This window comes from Haliotis rubra, unplaced genomic scaffold (genome assembly GCF_003918875.1).
Source record: "Haliotis rubra isolate DU_JTF1 unplaced genomic scaffold, ASM391887v1 Scf45, whole genome shotgun sequence".
NCBI lineage: Eukaryota > Metazoa > Mollusca > Gastropoda > Lepetellida > Haliotidae > Haliotis > Haliotis rubra.
In genome coordinates, this window is record NW_025767135.1 from 2,020,488 (window position 1) to 2,043,651 (window position 23,164).

Below are 23,164 nucleotides of genomic sequence, written 5' to 3' on the forward strand. Positions count from 1 at the left end.
AAGAATTGCATTTGTATCCCTGATTTGTTTTTTCCATTTCATGACAACATGTTTGGACGTTACTGAATATTAATGCAGATTACCAGAGCAGACCTCCAAAACCCTTTGAATATCTTGATGAAACTTTCTATACAGGTTAGGCTTGTGCTGAACTGGTGCATTGTGATGATTTAGATATACTGGTATAGTGTGTAAAAATTTTGTTACAAATTTTTGCATTTTTATTTTTCTCAGTTTCCATGGAAACGTTTTGGACTTAGTCTTAAAGGGAGGGGTGGGCTTCTTTTCCGGAGCATAACTCAGAGACCGTTCAGTATTTTTCTGCAAAACTTGGCAGATATGTTAGGCTGATCCCAAAGTGGTGCCTTTTGCTATTTGCAGATTTTTGTCATTTATGTTTTTCATGATTTCCATGGAAACGATTTGCACTTATTTTAGTCTAAAATCAAGCTGGACTTTAAGTAACTGTCAGATGATTTGTTCTTTCAAAGATGTGGGGGCCGGGGGGATATGTCATCTTCTGATGACTCTTGTTTTTATTTCCTGACAAACTGGACTTTACTGGTAGTACTCTTATCTGGATGTTGACACCAAATATTTCTTCATTATGTGCTGCTGATGATTTGGGATGCTAAAACATGCTGTGCAGCAACACTGAACCAATGGTGGGGTATAAGAAGTCAAACATGTCGGACTGAGTGAGCGAGTAGAAATATTCCAGCAATATAGCATGGTCTTGGACACCAGAAATGGGCTTCACACATTGTACTCAAACTAGCATCTTTGGGCGGATGAGGGGAGCTTTAGCCATGGGCTACCCCTCCTCGAAACATGTCGGCATTGTACTCACCGAAACATGTCGGCTACCTAAGCCCTCGAAACAGCCGGCTATCGCCCTCAAAACATGTGAGGCTGAGGGCCCTCAAAACATGTTGGCTACCCCCACTAAACATGTACCCACAGCTCTCAAAACATGTCGGAATTGCACCCAACCAGGGATGCGTCATCTTCTGATGGCTCTTGTTCAGACATCTCGATTTATTTTTTATATTTGTTTATATTTGTTCCCTCATCAGTACACATTCGAGTTGCCATTTTCTACTCCCTAGGGATTGTAGTTCCTTATCTGCCTACATGCCATACAATATGATATTTCAACCTTCAACTTCACATATCCGGTACCCATTTCCTGTTCGGTGAACAGAGACACATTTCACTACGTCACTTGCGCAGTGGGATGCCAGATGTTTTGACACAATCTTTGTAAAGAATTATCTTAACACAGGAATTCTTCACTCAGTGTTATTCTGGGTTGAGATATTTAATGGAAATAAACTGCTTCACATCTGATGTGTCAAAGAAATCTAGGCATGTGAGCTTAGCAGCAATGGTAGGTAGATAGGATGTATCACAGGGTATTATGTGTGGCACTTGTTTAAATGAAGCTTATTTTAGACTGATCATGTCACCAGATATGTTAGAATTCTTGAACAAATATTTGAAATACCTGATATTTTTGGTCCCGTAGTGCAGTCTAGTGTGTTTGGGTCAGTGTTGGGCATTTATGGCACCAGTCGAGGGAAATCACAGCAGATGGGCTGTTATCGCTTATTTATTCTGTATCAGCAAGTTCATGATGTTGAATAATCTTTGAGAGGTATTCCAGCACACATAACACAAGGGAAACAAGGAATGCTAGATTAGTGGAGAGATTGGTAGAGCTGGGGTTAGTGTGTTTGATCATCACTCAGACAGGGTTGATGCCCACCTGGGAACTGTGTGGTGGGCTGTAGGGTGGGACAGTGATGAGTGTGTTTGATCATCACTCAGACAGGGTTGATGCCCATCTGGGAACTGTGTGGTGGGCTGTAGGGTAGGACAGTGGTGAGTGTGTTTGATCATCACTCATACAGTGGTTGATGCCCATCTGGGAACTGTGTGGTGGGCAGGTAGGACAGTGGTGAGTGTGTTTGATCATCACTCACCATGGTTGATGCCCATCTGGGAACTGTGGTGGGCTGTGGTAGGTGTTTGATCATCACTCATACAGGGTTGATGCCCATCTGGGAACTGTGTGGTGGGCTGTAGGGTAGGACAGTGGTGAGTGTGTTTGATCATCACTCAGACAGGGTTGATGCCCACCTGGGAACTGTGTGGTGGGTGTGGGTAGGGACAGTGGTGAGTGTGTTTGATCATCACTCAGACAGGGTTGATGCCCATCTGGGAACTGTGTGGTGGGCTGTAGGGTAGGACAGTGGTGAGTGTGTCTGACTGTCACACAGATAGGTTTGATGCTCACCTGGGAACTGTGATGGGTTGAAGGGTGACCTAGTGGATAATGTTTCACCATTACAAAGACAGGTTTCTACCTTGGATCTGTGTGGTGGTAATGTAGGGTAGTTATAATTAGTTATAGTGTACCACCATGACACAGACAGATACCATGCTTTGCCCAGTATTTAAAGATTCTTACACAGACCAAATCCAGAAAACTTGTTAGGATCTAGATGGTACAATACGTACTTCACTGTGAAGCCATTGGAAGGGTCCATGGTGCATGAAAGGTTACCACATACATCTATGTATGGTTAGTTTCAGATTCCCTATGTTCCTTTAGTGATACAGTTTTGTGGCATATATTTCCTGTCATCAACACAGTATTTGTATGCAGAAGCAGGGCTCGATTTAGTGCTTTGTTACTTGCACTAGTGCAACCCAATATTACAAAGTGCAACCTAGTTATTAGTCTAACTTGCACCAGCTGCAAGTCAAGTTTCGAGTAATAAATCAACAATAAATCTAACATTTTAAGCATAAATATGTCAGCTCATATTCTTGTAAACTTTGAATAGCAATGGCACCAAAACATTGCTATTTATAGACACCTCTTGGTTATGACTGGAACTGGAACCAGCTATGTCTCTGTGTTGCTATGTTCCATAGGTACAACATCACGGAAATATGTGCACCGAAACCTCTGACGTTTTAACACATTACGTTGCAACGCTGCAACTGGAATTTGGCTGGTGCTACTAGGTTTATATCTTAGGTTGCTCCTGGTGCTACTAGGTTTATATCTTAGGTTGCTCCTGGTGCTACTAGGTTTATATCTTAGGTTGCTCCTGGTGCTACTAGGTTTATATCTTAGGTTGCTCCTGGTGCAACTAGGTTAACATGTCTTAAATCGAGCCCTGAGAAGGTGTAGTACCTCACACAATATTTTTAGCACTACTAACTGTTCTTCCTTGTGGAGTGGTGCAGTAGCCTAGTAGTGAAAGCGTCATCACATTGCAGACCCAGGTTTTATTCCCCACATGGATACAATGTGTGAAGCCTATATTGGTGTCTCCTGTATTGCTGGAATACTGGCTCACTCACTCACTCACTCCTCCACTCGCACTACTCACTGACAAAAGCTCCTCACTCACTCACTCACTCACTCACTCACTCACTCACTCCTCACTCAGGAAGTGCATTTTTGTAATCTTTAATAATAATATTAAAAATATAATGGAACCAAATTCTTAATATGGGGACCCATTTGTCTTCTTGTTATCACAAAATGCTTCCACTCCACACAGTACAGGGAAAGTCGATGCTGGTGCGATGACATGAGCTGGTCTGTAGCGCCTGTCCACATGGATTTCTAGGTCAGCTTCACAATACAGAATTTATTGCATAACGGTCTCAGACCGCTAATCCAATCTCAAACATGGAATATTGCTGATTTGCAAAATGTCAATAACTGTTCTGTAACACGCTCCATCAATGTCGGTGATGTTGTGACAGCTCAGAGCAACAGGGCTGAAACAAATGGCGGTTTGAAAGCAGGCTTCCTGTCACAAGACAAACTCAGTGTTATATTTCAATAAAAACATCCATCCAATGACCATACACACTACTGAGAAGACGGCCATTCTAACAGCAGTGCTGGGGCTTCCGTCTGTCAGATAGGCTATGCAAGGATTTGTTGCTTATCATGAGATAATATCAGGAATAATAACAGTTATGCGGCAATATCTTTGTTCTCTTTTTTTCATAATCTTTTATTCCTTTATACATGAATACAAAGTCTTAACAGCATATTCAAATATTCTTATAAATATATGCAAGGTGATGTTTGTTAAATAACAGCATATCAGTACATTCAACAAGTATATTTTTTAAATTCAGTATAATACATCATCTTCTTGAACAGTCCTGGCTTCACTTTGTTGGAGTCTTGAACTTAAGCCACTAGTCCAAAGCCCAAGTCATGTAAAATTTGGCTTGGTCAAGTCAGCTGAGCTCAAAAAGATAACACTAAAATCTACCGAAAATGATTGCATGATCCTAGTTTCAGATGGTAGATGCATGTCATTTTTCTGTGTTGAACATTATGGCATTTTCATGAATCAAAAATTTATATGAGGAGCAGAGGATCAATCCCTTGGCCTGATGATTCATGTGAGTTTTTGTCAAGCATAGGAGTTCCATGATGGCCATGTTGTCTAAGGTGATGCAGTTTGTTGTGTAAAGTAGCATCCTTGGGCAAGCCAGAAACTTAATCATGGGTTCAAATCCCAGTTTGCAATGATTATGCTTGTATGCTTCACATTTCGTCATGTGTTTGTCCAGGATCAGTCCTCTAGGAAGTTGGGTGTTTGTCCAGGATCAGTCCTCTAGGAAGTTGTGTGTTTGTCCAGGATCAGTCGTCTAGGGAGTTGTGTGTTTGTCCAGGATCAGTCCTCTTTGGAGTTGTGTGTTTGTCCAGGATCAGTCCTCTAGGGAGTTGTGTGTTTGTCCAGGATCAGTCCTCTAGGGAGTTGTGTGTTTGTCCAGGATCAGTCGTCTAGGGAGTTGTGTGTTTGTCCAGGATCAGTCCTCTAGGGAGTTGTGTGTTTGTCCAGGATCAGTCCTCTAGGGAGTTGTGTGTTTGTCCAGGATCAGTCCTCTAGGGAGTTGTGTGTTTGTCCAGGATCAGTCCTCTAGGAGTTGTGTGTTTGTCCAGGATCAGTCCTCTAGGGAGTTGTGTGTTTGTCCAGGATCAGTCCTCTAGGGAGTTGTGTGTTTGTCCAGGATCAGTCGTCTAGGGAGTTGTGTGTTTGTCCAGGATCAGTCCTCTAGGGAGTTGTGTGTTTGTCCAGGATCAGTCGTCTAGGGAGTTGTGTGTTTGTCCAGGATCAGTCCTCTAGGGAGTTGTGTGTTTGTCCAGGATCAGTCCTCTAGGGAGTTTTGTGTTTGTCCAGTCTGCATGCGTGCGCATCATATGTTCACTAGAACGTCCAAGAGCCATAGTAGTACCCCTAAGACACATTATACCACAATACCCCAAGAATACACAATACCCCTAAGTCCCATATACTGCAATGCCACCAAGAACCATAGCACTTCAGTACCTCTAAGACCCACAATACCATGATACCCACCAGATCCATAATACCACAAAACACCTATACTGCCAAGACCCATAATACCACAGTACTATAATATCCCAAGACCCATAATACCACAGTACTACAATATCCCAAGACCCATAATACCACAGTACTACAATATCCCAAGACCCATAATACCACAGTACTACAATATCCCAAGACCCATAATACCACATTACTACAATATCCCAAGACCCATAATACCACAGTACTATAATATCCCAAGACCCATAATACCACAGTACTACAATATCCCAAGACCCATAATACCACAGTACTATAATATCCCAAGACCCATAATACCACAGTACTACAATATCCCAAGACCCATAATACCACAGTACTACAATATCCCAAGACCCATAATACCACAGTACTACAATATCATAAGACCCATAATACCACAGTACTACAATATCCCAAGACCCATAATACCACAGTACTACAATATCCCAAGACCCATAATACCACAGTACTACAATATCCCAAGACCCATAATACCACAGTACTACAATATCCCAAGACCCATAATACCACAGTACTACAATATCCCAAGACCCATAATACCACAATGACACAAAGGTCCACAGTGCTCTTTAGAGTTATGCAATTACTGGCACTAATATCATATAATTGCTGAAAATATTACTGACAGTGTGATGATAATTATCTATATCAGCTATACAGCATCTCATTATGAATAATTCATGTTCCGTATTCCATGTCATTGTTGTTGTTGACATACAGTATCTGCAACTATGTTTTTATATGTATTTATTGTATGTCTGCAGGGCTCCAGATAATTGTTCAACATCAGGAGTATGTACTCCTTATTTTTTCAATATAGGAGTACTGGAAAACAATAAGAGTACATTTAGAGTACTGAATGGAATTTAATGGTGTATCATTAAACTTGTGCTTCGTTTCATATATGCACCACAGCATTGCTACTCTGGTGTAAACGGTCAATAAACAATTAAACAATACTTTTTCAGATGAATATGTCTGTAAATGATTCTAAGACCGTACACAATTGCTGTGGTGCGTATCTGCTACGTTTTCTAAATTATTTCCTACCGTATTGTGTATATTTTTTATCCGTACATATGCCGATACGGCCCTTATCTGTAGCCCTGGTCTGTTTTCGTATTCACTGTAATAAGGGCTCCGTCTGCATAGAAAACTGACAAGAAGAGCACTTATCAAAACCCTACAGAAGCTAAATTTGTTTTCAGAAATCAAGTATTTGAGACAAATCAGCTGAAATGGGATGTTTTTGATAAAAGTTACTAGGCAGTCACCTATTTGTACTACACGGTTGTGTGTGATGTAAACAAATCTGTGATAGACACAATAAATTATGAATTGTCATGTTGGGACTTAGTAGAAAGCCCTTAAAATGATTACTTACAGATTGGTGTGGAAGTTGGTGAAGGTGTGCTTATTGATGCAGAGCGTTTTATACCGTGCATATTATGTGTGACTTCATCAATAGGAATTAGTTTTGTGTCATTGAAGAAGGATTGAATTGAGTTTATAACTTCAGGGGTGACCCTTTTATGAGTTATCTCCCCTTGCCCATTTGCCTTAGCAAAACTATGAAAAAACTTTGTTGTATTTTAGGGATATGGTGTTACATTTCACTAATAATGGGGAAAAAAATATTTTTTAACCAATTGTATTTCTTCAGACAACCACTGTATTTGTCATTTTGTTTTGGCTCCTGTTGTGAATATTGACTTATTACCCATAAATGTCTTGATATATCTGAATATTGGTGGTTGCTGACCAAGCCATAAAACAACATCCATTCCCTCTGGACATAACGCGAACACCGTTTATATAGTGACTTTATCTGCCACCTACTTCAACTTTCTGTTGTATTTTTATAATAACTCTGCTGGGAGTGCTCTTGTATCTGACATCTGTGAACAATACCTTTGATTTAGGTGTTACATACATGTATTTGTTATTACTTTCCATATTTATAATAGCAAAAATGAAATAAAATTATTACCACTCAATCTTACATGTTTGATGAGATGAATCGTCTGCCATCATTCAGCTGTCACTGAACACCGGATCCAGCTGTCTCTTGTCAAGATGTTCCGCCCCCTCCATGACAGAACATGTGAAACAGAGCAGAACACCTGCACAGCAGGTTGTCACTAGGCATTATCTCATTCTTTCATTAAATGAAATTACTGTAAAAATTGAATTGAAAATTTCAATCAGAATGACAGTATGGTTTGTGTAACATGTTTCAATTGTTGGGGAAAGATCTTCAGGTGCAGGTTGATGTTTATGGCTTTTAATAATAAAAACTGCTTATTTTGCAAGATTGTAGATATGAAAGGAGGTTCAATATTTATTACCCAAACGAATTTTTAACATAATAAATTATATATTATATACTAGAAATTTTATCAATTATACCATGCTGGTGGGCTGAAGGGTTGGTTACGGACTACATTAGTTTGGTATATTCAGTGGTTCAGCTTATGAAAGAGGAATATTAAATTATAATTCTTGACGGAAAAATCACAGGGAAACATAAATCAAACACTAGTGACCAAGGAAATATAGCTGTTAACAAGCCAGGTGTAATTTTCAGATTTACCTGATTATTGTGAAACAAAAGCTGTAGTTCCAGCGGGAGTGCATGACGACTCTGAGTGTGACACGGGTCACGGTGACCGTGCTCCGGTGTGGGGTTTGTTGTTAGCTGAGGAATCTGCTGATAAAGGGGAGATAGTTCTGCTGATTAATCGACTCCTCAGCGATGTACCGTTACATGTGGAGTGATGGAGAAAACAGATGAGATTTAAATACATTTAGATGCAGATTATGCACTTGTTGTGTGGGGATTCTGGTAGATCAGCATCAATCATCATTGAAAGAATGGTGCCTGAAGCTCAGTAGCACTGGGACACTCAGAAATCACCGCTTGTGTGTCTCAGGATTGATTGATTGTTGTTTAATGCCGCGCTCAGCAATATTCCAGCTATATGGTGGTGGTCTGTAAATAATCGAGTCTGGACTAGACAATCCAGTGATCAACAGCATGAGCATTGTACGCAATCGGGATCACGATGACATGTGTCAACCAAGTCAGCGAGCCTGACCACCCAAGGGTCGGTGGGGTAGCCTAGTGGTTAAAGCGTTCGCTTGTCACTCCGAAGACCCAGGTTTGATTCCCACATTGGTACAATATGTGAAGCCCATTTCTGGTGTCCCCTGCCCTGATATTGCTGAAATATTTCTAAAAGCGGCGTTAAACACAACTCACTCACTCACTTACTCACTAGTACATACAAAATATGAACTGTCATCCACTGAGCTTACTGGACCCAAATAAATGTTATGTGGCTCAAGTTCCAACTTCAGCTAACAAGATTACATGCTTTATGACACATACTGGTAAAGTTTCATCATTGTCATCAGTAATGGTGAAGGGGCGGTCGGGTAGCCCAGTAGTTAAAGCGTTGGCTCGTCACACTGAAAACCGGGTTCGAATCCCCACATGGGAAAAACTTAATTCACTCACGATCCTGTTAGTCGCCTCTTATGAAAAGCATGGGTTACTGAAGACCAATTCTAACCCGGACCTTCATGGGTGTGTGTCTCAGTAACAGCTTAATCACTATAATACTCCATAAGACCTAGAAGCATTCTAAGAAGGTTAAATATTTACATTGTCTAAAGTAATTTGTTAAGTAAGTCAGGTTCTAGTTTACAGGGTGACACTTTTTTCTATGTGAATCCATTCCAACCAGTGCAAATGATACAAACTTAACATATGTTACATTTGACCACTTTCTAAATGGCGTTGTGTATTCATATTGAAACAAACTTGTTATGTATCAACTAATTATGCAAAAAGAACATAAAATGGTCATCTATTGAAAAATGAAGCATGTTAAGAGGTGGATGGATGCATTGATGCAAGGATGGAAGGAAGTAGATTTGGGTGGACAACAGAACATATGACAAAGTATCCCAAGATTTCACCCACCCATGCTCGTCATAATACACAACAAACTAGCCGAGGTAGTGATATTCACTGACTTTGTTGATGCTTATGGTCATGTCCATATCGCATACATCGATGCTTATGTCAGTTCCTGGATTGTCTGGTTGAGACTAGATTATTTCAACACTGCCATCATCAGGGGTGGAAATAACTTTAAAATTGCTAGTGTACTCCGGTACAGTGGCACATGTAAATCACTTGCCCTGATAATTTTCCCACTATACCGACCGTTTTCTTGCTGATTTTTTAAATAAACAACATAATTAACATTGGAAAGTCAACTGGACACCAGTACAGTGTGATATACAAATTTGCTTGCCGACAGAAAAAAACACTGGACTCGGACGTCGGGCAATGGGTTATTTCCACCCCTGCATCATATAGCTGGTAACAACAAATATACAAACAAACTGACGGTACTTTTTGCCAGGACATTGACCATCAACTATAGAATGCAAGATTACCATATTCCAGTAGTGATTCCTGAGTCATCATCCATCATGATCTCAAAGTCTATGTTTTTATATTGGCTCTCTGTCTGGTAGAATACGATATTCGGCTTAACATTCGTTGAAAAAGGATGAGCTGAGAGAATGGCCGTGTCTGCTGATATGCACACAATTCATTTGTCAAAAATGGTCAAAGGTCAAAATATGTTTATTTGTATGTAAGGACACCGGCCCAAATACAGCGATTACAAAGAAGGTTCTCATTTAGGAGGATAACAATTGTTTTCTTAACATAATAGCATGATGGATATACAGTGATAATCTTTTTAAAATGGAGACATCGCATGAGGAAACAATTTTGTAAAATGCTGCATTATTACTTCTAATTGTAATACAGTTACGGAGATAATCAGAACGGATTTTATCTCAGGTATGATGCGGTATGATGTGGTATGATGATGTATGCCATGGTGTGCTTATCTGTACCTCTGGGTATGATTGGGTTGACACCTATTATAGTCATCTTATCACATATCACTTAAATGTGTGGATGTTCCTACAAACAGCTGTTTTAGAAAGTCAAAACAAATTGTACACCAATGTGAAATGGAACCGTTCAGTTCCCTGACAAAACACTATGAAGTGCCATGGAAATATTTACGAGACAAGCTGTGCTGTGGAATTATCCTCCAGAAGGTACAAAAACAAGATGGTGTAACTTTCACAGCATACAGACTCCGTTCAATAAACTGATCTTAGCATTATGTCTTTCATAAATCTGTGATTATGCCAAAGCGTTAAGTCAGATATAGTTTTAAGATTGGCTTATGCATTGGAGCCAGGGTGTCTGTTCTACCAAACTGATGTTATTGGCTCCACAAAATGATTCCACAAGCTGCTGGTGGAGCCATTCTGAAGGTATTTTGTGCAGGTAATTGCGAGAGTATTGCCAGAGCATTACAACAGGCACATCAGCTCTCAGAGCGGCAGAATGCCTCGGTACTGTGATATCTGGTGTCTTGAAAGCAATGGAAGAGAGGTTCACATAAAACGGAGTTATTTTTGTTTCTATCTCCTTCAAGTGCAGCAGTATTTGAAAAAGACATGAAAATGACATTTGGGTTTTAGTCCAACTGTTTGTTGGACTGAAGTAAATAATAAACATGGAGTGTTGCTCGCCGTAGACGTTTTGCAAGTTGTTTTCCTTCGTTTGGTAATGGCCGTCTCTTTCATGAAAGGGAGTGCATTTTGACAATTTGAAGTAATTTCTGAAGATTCATGAAAGTATGTTTCTGATTACTTTTTGCAACACGAAGGCAGTCTGTCATTAACAGGGTAAACATACCAACCAAAATGATGGAACCATTGGATGTGAGTATTTAATTTTCAGGGTATCGAAAAACCAACTGTTGAATAGAAAGCAGCTAGCATAGGCAATCACCATAGACTTGTCTCATAGACAAGTCAAGATCTCATTTCCGTCTAAACCCTTGGCTTGTCATCTGATAATTACAGAGAGCAGATGGCTTTGGAACCTTTTGATTGATTGTGAACTGTAGTCCCTTGATTCCTTCTGATCTCGAAGTCTAGCTCCCATATTCAGGTTATAGGACTGGTCTAGACTTCGACAGGGATATATAGGTGGATGTTACTTGTTTGGGCACTTTGTTTAGTCTAGCTCCCATATTCAGGTTATAGGACTGGTCTAGACTTCGACAGGGATATATAGGTGGATGTTACTTGTTTGGGCACTTTGTTTAGTCTAGCTCCCATATTCAGGTTATAGGACTGGTCTAGACTTCGACAGGGATATATAAGTGGACCTTATCCTTTTGGGCACTTTGTATAGTCTAGCTCCCATATTCAGGTTATGGGACTGGTCTAGACTTCGACAGGGATATATAGGTGGACCTTATCCTTTTGGGCACTTTGTATAGTCTAGCTCCCATATTCAGGTTATAGGACTGGTCTAGACTTCGACAGGGATATATAAGTGGACCTTATCCTTTTGGGCACTTTGTATAGTCTAGCTCCAATATTCAGGTTATGGGACTGGTCTAGACTTCGACAGGGATATATAGGTGGACCTTACCCTTTTGGGCACTTTGTATAGTCTAGCTCCCATATTCAGGTTATGGGACTGGTCTAGACTTCGCCAGGGATATATAGGTGGATGTTACTTGTTTGGGCACTTTGTATAGTCTAGCTCTCATATTCATGTTATAGGACTGGTCTAGACTTCGACAGGGATATATAGGTGGATGTTACCCTATTGGGCACTTTGTATAGTCTAGCTCCCATATTCAGGTTATAGGACTGGTCTAGACTTGACAGGGATATATAGGTGGATGTTACCCTATTGGGCACTTTGTTTAGTCTAGCTCCCATATTCAGGTTATAGGACTGGTCTAGACTTCGACAGGGATATATAGGTGGATGTTACCCTATTGGGCACTTTGTTTAGTCTAGCTCCCATATTCAGGTTATAGGACTGGTCTAGACTTCGACAAGGGTTATATATAGGTGGATGTTACCCTATTGGGCACTTTGTTTAGTCTAGCTCCCATATTCAGGTTATAGGACTGGTCTAGACTCTGACAGGGATATATAAGTAGATGTTACTTGTTTGGGCACTTTGTTTAGTCTAGCTCCCATATTCAGGTTATAGGACAGGGCCCCGTTCCTCAAAGCGATCGTAGCGATACGACAGTCGTAAGTCTATGTTAAAGTATGGGAGTTACGACTGTCGTGGCGCCACGACGCTTTGAGGAACGGGCCCTGGTCTAGACTTCGACAGGGATATATAGGTGGATGTTACCCGTTTGGGCACTTTGTTTAGTCTAGCTCCCATATTCAGGTTATAGGACTGGTCTAGACTTCGACAGGGATATATCAGCGTTGCAAACTCCCCATGCCCGACCGTCCGGACGGTTCTGTTTTGCACTTTTGTAATGTATATAATGACTGAAAACATTTTAAAACGTGTTATTGTGACAATAACCTGACATTAAACAGTTCCCTCCTCCTATTTACCTCCTCATATTTTATGGGATTTTATCTAATCCTGAAAATTCTGGGACTGGTAATTCAGGTTATAGGGTCTGGTCTAACTTTTGAGGGAGTATACCAGACCAGCACTTTGTATAGTCTAGCTCAAATTTTATGGGACTGGTTTACAACACTGGATATATAAGTGGACCTTACCCTTTTGGGCACTTTGTTTAGTCTAGCTCCCATATTCAGGTTATAGGACTGGTCTAGACTTCGACAGGGATATATAGGTGGATGTTACCCTATTGGGCACTTTGTATAGTCTAGTTCCCATATTCAGGTTATAGGACTGGTCTAGACTTCGACAGGGATATATAGGTGGATGTTACCCTATTGGGCACTTTGTATAGTCTAGTTCCCATATTCAGGTTATAGGACTGGTCTAGACTTCGACAGGGATATATAGGTGGATGTTACCCTATTGGGCACTTTGTATAGTCTAGTTCCCATATTCAGGTTATAGGACTGGTCTAGACTTCGCCAGGGATATATAGGTGGATGTTATCCTATTGGGCACTTTGTATAGTTTAGTTCCCATATTCAGGTTATAGGACTGGACTAGACTTCAAAAGGGATATATAGGTGGATGTTACCCTATTGGGCACTTTGTATAGTCTAGTTCCCATATTCAGGTTATAGGACTAGACTAGACTTCAAAAGGGATATATAGGTGGATGTTACCCTATTGGGCACTTTGTATAGTCTAGTTCCCATATCCAGGTTATAGGACTGGTCTAGACTTCGCCAGGGATATATAGGTGGATGTTACCCTATTGGGCACTTTGTATAGTCTAGTTCCCATATTCAGGTTATAGGACTGGTCTAGACTTCGACAGGGATATATAAGTGGACCTTACCCTTTTGGGTACTTTGTATAGTCTAGCTCCCATATTCAGGTTATGGGACTGGTCTAGACTTGACAGGGATATATAAGTGGACCTTACCCTTTTGGGTAGTTTGTAAAACTCAACTATCTAGAAATTTGCAAGTGAGTGAGTGAGTATTGCTTAACACCTCATCTGATCATTTTTGCAACAATTCGCAGCGAAGAAATTTGTAATGAAATTTGTATGAATGAATCATTGAAAATTAGTGCGACACCAGGGATAATATCAAATCTGTCTATTATCAAGCTGCTATTCCAACCCAAGGTACTGAAGATAAGACAGATGTCTTTGTCCCAATAATTTACTGCTGTTGATCACTGGATTGTCTGGTCCAGACTCAATTATTTACAAACCGCCGCCATATAGCTGGAATATTGCTGAGTGCGGAGTAAAACTATACTCAATCACCAATAATTTACTCATGCTTCTTCATAACACTGATGTTTCTATTTGTTTTAAACATTTCGAGTGTCAGTTAAAAAAACTGAAGAATTCTACAGGAGGAAGCTTATAGTTGTGTCTGGGAGAGCATATGACTTCAAGCCCTGTTATCATCAGCAAGATACCTTATCCAGATACCCCTTTAACCTGTGTAATTTGGTACTGCTATCTCGTCACTATAATTTAATGAAACCCTCATAAATGAGGCTTTAGCCCCACTGTTTCATATACTACAATCGGATCCAAATTCACCAGATATTGATAAATGGCCTCCACGCGAGATTATGATGCTACCATAACAGTTTGATATTTCCGTCCTCGATTGACCGTTTCCTCTGGAGAGATTTGGTATCAGGAGCAATAATTGCCCAGAACCCTTGATGTTTTATTCTGGGCAAGTGTATCAATACAGACATGTGGTGATATCGAGACCACATGGTCAGTTGTGAGTGGAAGCTGGACCAGTCAGACAGTAAAAGCCAGAGGTCAATGGAAACTGTGTCCATATCCATCTGCCATCTGTATTGTCAGTAGCCTTACTCCAAGGCTGCACTGTATGTCTGAGCCCATGGATGTATAGTAATTCTATTCTTCAAAGATCCAAGTCTAGATAGGCGGACAGTCTAAGGATGCCAGTCTGTTATTTATATTTCTGTAGAAATTATCATTTAAACTATTATTTCTTGTGCAAGTCTATACTGTCAGGAACCACCAGAGGGATTATGGGAGTCTCATCCTACTTTGAGGGATTAATGGAGCATTTATATTTATTCATTTTTTTATTATTTATTATTGGATATTTATATAGCGCACATATCCACGCACTAGTGCATGCTCAAGGTGCTGGTAGTTTTTCCCTCTATCATTGGATGTCAATCTCAACGGCACATTATTATCAATCTCAACTCCCTGGGGAGCATACAACTCTTGCAGCCACTAGGCGCACCGAGTTATTGCGGCTTTCCCATCCGTACGAGGTACCCATTCACAGCTGGGTGGACTGGGACACATAGTCACAGTATTTTGTCCAAGATTACTGCACGTTGCTATACCCAAAACTAGGTGTTTGCACGTATTCATGTGGCCACCATCTGGTCATATACCATATAAATCAGTAATATAATCTTTTAAAAGTCATCATTTGGTGTGCCTTATTTTTGAAAGGTCTATCAGATGTGTTTTTCATTGTTTAATTCAAATGGAAAAGCTGTGAAAGTAATTTTCAAATTCCAAAAGAAATTTTATATAGTTTTAGGTAATGGAAGTAGGTGAAGGATCATTATATTGAACAATTGTGAAAAATACCTGTTTAAGTCACTGACCCTTTAAATAGTTTTCAGAAAGGTTTTCAAAATTCAGATATTTACACTTTTCCACATGGAGGAAAACAGCAGTTACACATGTACACTCCAGCTTGACCTTTGAACTTTCACTTTTGACTCTGAAGTAGTGCCAGTGTTGGAGGGTGTTATTAATTTGTAGTTATGGGAATATTGAATTATCAACAAATCTAAATTTTATTATAGCATGCAGTAGTGAATAAATCATGAAGTCGGTGGGACCTGTTGACGTTATGGCATGATGCGATCTGATACACATCATTCACTGAACACTGGGATGAAAGGCCACAGATATAATATCCTGTTTTAGAAACAAGAGCAGCATTTTTAGTCTGTTGTATGAAATGCTTGTGATTCTTACATATTTCAGGCCATGGAAATCTTGTTGGAAGTGGAAATATTGCAACTGTTTGTTTTTAGTATTGACTGTAAGCTTGTTAATTCCAGACCACTGGATTTATTTTTTCAATTGTCACAGCTGTATCGTTATTTTATCAGTTCTGTTCCTTGATGTATTCTGAAGATCAAGCTAGCAGGTTCGCTTATATAGGGAAGTATCATGATACTCAAAATAAAATACAAGATCTCATGAACAAATTAGTGTACTTGTATTTTATGTTCTGATCTACTGGAGCACTGGAACACCAGTGTACTAATGTACTAGAACACTGATATACTAGAACACTGATGTACCAATGTACTAGAACACTGATGTACCAATGTGCTAGAACACTGATGTACCAATGTACTAGAACACTGATGTACTAGAACACTGATGTACTAGAACACTGATGTACCAATGTACTAGAACACTGATGTACCAATGTACTAGAACACTGATGTACTAGAACAATGATGTACCAATGTACTAGAACAATGATGTACCAATGTACTAGAACACTGATGTACTAGAATAATGATGTACTGATGTACTAGAACACTGATGTACTAGAACAATGATGTACCAATGTACTAGAACACTGATGTACTAGAACAATGATGTACCAATGTACTGGAACACTGATGTACCAATGTACTGAAACACCAATGTACTGATGTATTGGAGTATGTGTGTATCTGACATACATGTAATATATGTGTCATATTCTGAGTAGCTTTGAGGTCACTTCCTCTGAAAGTATGTATTTCAATAGTAAAACATTTGATCTGGTCAGTACCAGATAGATTCGGACGTATGTCAGTGTATAAATACACAAATGTCAAATCAATATGGCAGTATCTCACCAGGAAAAGCAGAGCTTGTTATTTCACAGCTGAAAGTCCTGTTCATTTGATAAGGAAAAAAGGGTTATTTGCATAAATATTGGATTTCACATTTCCTGGAGTGACCTTTTTGTGCAGACTGAAAGCATCATTTGAGATATTTGTTATTCTGACAGTGATATGTATATTGTGTTTTACAGGTCCAGGAGCAGCGAATGTACTACCAAAAGGTCAAGGTCATCATCAATGATGAGAAAACATGTCGCGTTTGCAGGAGGAGGATCGGTGACAGGTAAGACTCGGTCATTGGCTCGCAAGGAATTCTGTCTTTGGCAGGGATATACTGATCAAAGATTTGATTCCAAGGTTTGTCTAGATTATTATCTTTGGTCTGTCTGTGCCCTACATATGGGGTTTTATGCTGGTAAAGAACTAGCTGCACCAATGTGTTGATGGCATGGGCCCACTTCTAAAACTGCACTGATAGTATATAATAGTTGAACTTCTACCCTGAATGCCTGATTAACGGACTGATTAAAGAAGCTGCTGCCATCAAGTTATTCCGTTGAGGATGTTATCTGGAACCCTGTTCACACACTCCATGATTATTTTGATTTATCATCGATGTGAAAGCGTCTTAGTAACATATACTTCTATTAGTAAACTGATAAGACCAAAAGTAATATTCATGTACATAAACAACACTATAATACCAATTATTTGGTAAAGAATTACAAGAGTAAAATGAAAGGTTTGTATAATATGTTTATTGGCTGTAAATAGTTTTGGTCAACAAATGGCATTATGTAATAACAAGTATGGTATAATATTTATTATTTAAACATATTTTATTTCCAAAGAAAGGAACCGGATTGGTAAACAAGCATAAGCTTATATGAATACAGCTCTGGGATACAATGGAAGGAAGAATAGAACTCGTCATAATGAATGTACAATGTGAATGATATATAAATGTTGCAAAAAAAGAGAAATAAGCCTATCATTGTTAAACGGTATATGTCACATAAACAAAATATTTTGGATCAAATCTGCCTGTTAAATTTATAAAAGAGTGCACTGAAATTAAAAGTTCTTTGTTTACTATTGAGGAGCAGCGTTGGTTTCCAAACAAAATTGATTTTAGGTCAAATCGGATTAGACAAAATCTGCTGCCATCAATTTTATTCTGTTGGAGGATGTTATAGCCTGAAGCCTCAACATTTCCTGTTAAACACACATTGAATGTCAATTAGTGAACATGTTTTAATGCATTTATGATTATTTTTTGATTTATCATCGACTAAATGTGAAAAGTGACCAAATTGGCTGGCATGTTTTGTAGCTGGGGCATACTGGCACCCCTGACAGAAACAAATAAAGGATCACAGGAAAATTCAAGTGTTCCTTTACTATTTTCCAGTTTTCATCACCAGCTTTGAATAGGGCTGGGAGGATATCTGAGAAAATAAAGGAACACTGCCATGAAGTGGTGTTCCTTTATTTGTTTCCCTCAGTATATTGTAGCCATTTTAGAGAGTGAAGACAGTGCTCACCTAGCTTGAAACCACGGCCAGAAATGACCAACTCCATGGTCTAGTGGATAGAGTATTTGCATGGCCTGATTCAACCTCCAACGATGTCATTCCAAAAGATGTTTAAAGATATTACTTCTTGTTACTATGTTGCAATCTGTCACTATGTGAATGCAGTAATCTTGATCACAATGTTAACTCCCATTTCACCTCATCCATGCACTCGTTATTTTTTCTTTTTAAGGAATTAGGGATGGTCACTGCTGACAAACTTTATGGATAATAACTTCTTTTATCATCCAAAACTGTGTTCCACATAAGATATTGCTTGTGTGAGATCAAACGATATCTCCTAGGAGATATCGTTTTGACAGTAGATTTTGTACAGTGCCCTGACAATGCTATGGCGTCATGAACTTGATGACGTCACAATACTATGACATCGCTGCACTGCAAGTCTAATATGGAGTGAGTGAGTTTAGTTTTACGCCGCACTCAGCAATATTCCAGCTATATGGCGGCAGTCTAATATGGCAGAACCGTGTTCAGAAATGTACATTTTTCATTGAAAGATAATGAAGAGTGATTTTTGATGATAAATAGAATCTCACCCTTGTGTCTTCTGATATCAAATATATCAACACTTGTTGATAAAAGTAAAAATATCCTTGGCATGCCTCAGATATTTGTAACTTCATCAACTCGTGGTGATATATTTGATACCTAAAGACACTTGGGTGAGATTCTCTATTTATTATCCTTCCATATTATGTTTCCCATAAAGTTTGTCAATTATATCATGAAGACAAATTACCCGTGAAGGTCCGAGTTAGAATATTGATCCTCAGTAACCCATGCTTGTTGTAAGAGGCGACTAATGGGATCGGGTGGTCAGGCTCGCTGACTTGGTTGACACATGTCATCAGTTCCCAATTGCGCAGCTCGATGCTCATGGTGTTGATCAGTGGATTGTCTGGTCCAGACTCGATTGTTTACAGACCGCCGCCATATAGCTGGAATATTGCTGAGTGCAGAGTAAAACTAAACTCACTCACTCATGAAGACAAATATGACATGGGTTGTCCCCCTTTTCGACCTTTCTGTAAGTACAATCATGTACACTCAGTTTTAGTGAATAATGACAATGACAACAAAGACATTGTGATAGCTTCATGAGTATCACAGTAAGTCATGTTTGTTTCAGTGCCTTCGCTCGCTACCCGAACGGCCTCATCGTCCACTACTTCTGTTGTAAAGACCCAAAGACATTGCCGCCGGATCTCAAGTGAAATGGTCACCTCACACTATACATGTCACGGTATTATTTGTGAAGCACTGCGTCATGGTCCGGGCTGGATTGTTGTCTACTTCTTGGATTGTGTCAAGAGTATTTTCTTCTTCCATGAAATATGAAGAGTTCTTAAGCTTTGATTCAGTACAATACATACAAAGAATGTCATACGAGTTCATTTGTATGTATGTATTAAAAAAGATGTCATGATAAGAGAGAAACAATGAATTCTTAGACCGAGTTGTTTTTCCCCTGTCATGACCTCGTTGAGTTCAATACCTAAGGTCCAAATGGACTACTATGACAATCAATATTTATTACACTCCTTCTTAATGACAGACTGTTTTAATCTAACTCAAGGCATAACTATTGAAACTTAGCATTGAGGTTACTGTGACCTGTGTATCACTCCGCACAAGGGACATATCACACATGTATACGTGGTTGTATTCCTCCGCCTGACGTCATCAGTCAAGTGCAAGGTTCTCATCAAGAAATAACAAAACAATAATATTTGACACAAACAACCTTCAATTTAATGATTATAATCTTTCAAAGATTTCATTTAGAGCACTCATTTGAGATCACACTGTATTTCAAATGTTTTTAGATGGAAGGGTCTGAGGATTGCTAAACACTGGAAAAAGTAGATCTGGCAACCATGCCATAGAGAAAGCAGATTGCAGTACGGAATTTGCCTAAGCTGGCCGTATTACACGGCTGTATTGCAATCGTACAAATAAACGGGTATGTAATACAAATGGATACTATTTGGTTTCAGATATTGATACATACAAATGTACTATTCAGCTGAAATCCATGGCAAATATCAGGTATGAATCATGTAAATCCTCACTCCTGTATCTGTGAACTTACCCTCAGCAACATACCTGCAAAATGTACACTTTTGATCTGCATACCCTCAGCAACATACCTGCAAAATGTACACTTTTGATTTGCGGAACTAAAGAATTTGGGACATGAATATTTTATTGGATGTTTTCATGAAATTGTGTGCTGTTTTTCTTCAAAAATATCCATAAACATGTTTGTGAGTCCTTGTTTGTTCAGTAAATGTTTCAATTAGGGGTAGTACAGTGGGTAGTGGGCTTGCTTGCAACTTACATTGGATGGGTTTGATTCCTGAGTGCAAAATTTGAACACTTGCAGGATATGTTGTAGCAGTACTGTTTTTGTTATAATAAAGCGATCCTAGTACGATGACTGTTATAAGTATGTGTAATACTAGTCTGTCCCAAAGTTCTCTTTGTGGTATGAGGGACTTATGTCTCCCCTCTGGTCGAGCACAAATTGTATATTTCAGGACTTAATTCCTGACCATGTTCAGATATAATCCGTCATGTGAATCAACATTATTTCCTCAAATTGCATGTGAGTTAAATGTTCATTAAAGGAGCTGTGGTTTGAAATGCAGAGTTGCTTCCCCTATGCATGCCAGGATCCTATGAATCATAGAATTATTTTTCTGATTCTGCTGTCCAGCATCATAACCTTTGTTTTTTGGTCAACCAAAGTGGCAAATATAAAGACATGAGACACTTCAGGCTTCCAACATAAAACCGACATTTCATGATTTAGCTGAAAATACTAGGCAAATTGGCAGACAACCAGACTCACACATTCAATCTTTTGTGCGTAGTTGAAGTCAACGCTGAGATCATGTGTTCTGTCTCGTTTTCTTATACAGCACAGTTGCTTAGAGCTCCTGTCTGGATCAGAGTGTTTACTCAGCATGGACAGTCTGCCTCCTCAGTGGTTTGTTTGTTTGGTTGTTTGTTTGTTTGTTGTTTAATGTTTAATGCTGACTCTGCAATTTCCATCTATATGACAGTGGTCTGTAAATAATCAAGTCTGGACCAGATAAACCACTGATTAACAGCATAAGCATCGACCTATGCAAATGGGATATGATGACATGTGTCAACCAAGTCAAGAAGCCTGAAAACCTGATCCTACAAGTTGCATCCTACGACAAGCTTAGGTTGCTGAAAATCAATTCTAACCTTGATCTTCAAGGGCCTTCTGCAGTTGTGATGACAAGAGACAGTATTATGGGAACTGTAAACATTTCTGTGGACTTGAAGCTGGACAGAGATGACATTATTCTGCAGTTCTGGAACCTGGTGAGTTCTGTTATGTGAAACTGCCACTCATACTATCAACCATTGGTTTGGTCAAGACCTTGTAGTTATGTAAGAGAACTGGTCCATTGTTTTGTTATGTGAAAGAACTGGTCCATCTTTTCGTCATGTGAAAGACCTGGTTCATTGTTTAATTGTGTGCAAGAACTGGTAAATCTTTTAGTTAATTACAAAAAAAGTGTTTTATTAATATACAAGAACTGGTCCATCTTTCAGTATTGTAGAAGTCATCAATCTTTTGGTAATGTACAAGAAATGGTTCACCTTCAAGTAAAGTACAAGGAAATATCCATCTTCTAGCAATATACAAAAACTGGTGCAACCTCGGGTGTTAACATAGACAGTAGGCTGGAGTCATAATGCATCATTGTGTTCACGCTGTTCCAGGTTCACATTATCAGTTGATCATGATGTTGTCGCGGCTGCTGTAAAGGTCACTGAAATGCATTTGACAAAACTTCGAGTTAATGAAGAACTTCTGAGCACCACCTGTCCATGTAATTGCACTGATGTCTAAAAGAGATGCTGTAATTTCTCGAAATGATGTGCAAGGATAACAACTAGCTCTAAACCTGGCATTTTGCTGTGTGGACAAAATGGGCTCCTTCCTGTTTCATGGCAATTTCCTCCAGATAAGCATTTGTCTTTCAACACCGCTGTTCTGTCAGCTGTAGTAATTGTGTCGGATTGAGATGGAGAGGATGAGGGGCCTTGGAGACTGACCCGGTGTTACAGTGACACGGGGAGGTCATCATCTGGAAGCTCTTTAATTTGGCTTGTATTCACTGGATTCTCAATTTTATCTACTTTTACAGTAAGCATTGGGTACATGAGATATATCACCAGGGTTCCCCTTTTGTAGCTTATGAATAGTGTCAGAGTTCGCACCTCTGGGGCAGACTGATATTCAGGCCCAGTAGGGGTTCTCGATAAACAGTAATCTGTTTGTGGAAGAGATGATTTAATGGATTGTGTAGTCAGTCTATTGCTCTGTCGGGGCGGTGGGGTAGCCTAGTGGTTAAAGCGTTTGCTCGTCACGCAGAAGTCCCGGGTTCGATTCCCCACATGGGTACAATGTGTGAAGCCAATTTCTGGTGTCCCTGCCATGATATTGCTGGAATATTGCTAAAAGCGGCGTAAAACCATACTCACTCACTCACTCCATATACTAGTATCAAGTGCAGATTGACATAATTGTCCCAATTGCATGTTCATGATGTTAATCATTGGATTGTCTGCCCCAGACTCACATAGTTACAGAGTGCAGTCATAAAGCTGCAATAAACAAATAATCATGTTCCATGGACAGACTAATCGCTGACTTATTATATAATAGT

The 23,164-nt window shown here is 39.4% G+C and overlaps 1 protein-coding gene and 1 long non-coding RNA gene across 2 annotated transcripts in view; one reads left to right on the top strand and one right to left on the bottom strand.

The window, feature by feature from the left end:
• The window catches only part of LOC124289857 (vam6/Vps39-like protein), a 97,800-nt gene extending 77,611 nt beyond the window's left edge, over positions 1 to 20,189 (top strand). The window contains exons 25-26 of the mRNA XM_046726536.1: positions 17,043 to 17,134; positions 19,579 to 20,189. Coding sequence (XP_046582492.1) covers positions 17,043 to 17,134; positions 19,579 to 19,663 — 177 coding nt within the window. The 3' untranslated portion in view covers positions 19,664 to 20,189. The remainder of the gene's footprint in view (positions 1 to 17,042; positions 17,135 to 19,578) is intronic.
• LOC124289860 lies at positions 3,657 to 8,167 on the bottom strand. Its single transcript, XR_006901774.1, has 3 exons — positions 8,038 to 8,167; positions 7,435 to 7,567; positions 3,657 to 3,804 (listed from the first exon to the last, which is right to left on the bottom strand). It is a non-coding gene; the product is annotated as an uncharacterized LOC124289860 (long non-coding RNA).
• Positions 20,190 to 23,164: the final 2,975 nt, after the last annotated feature.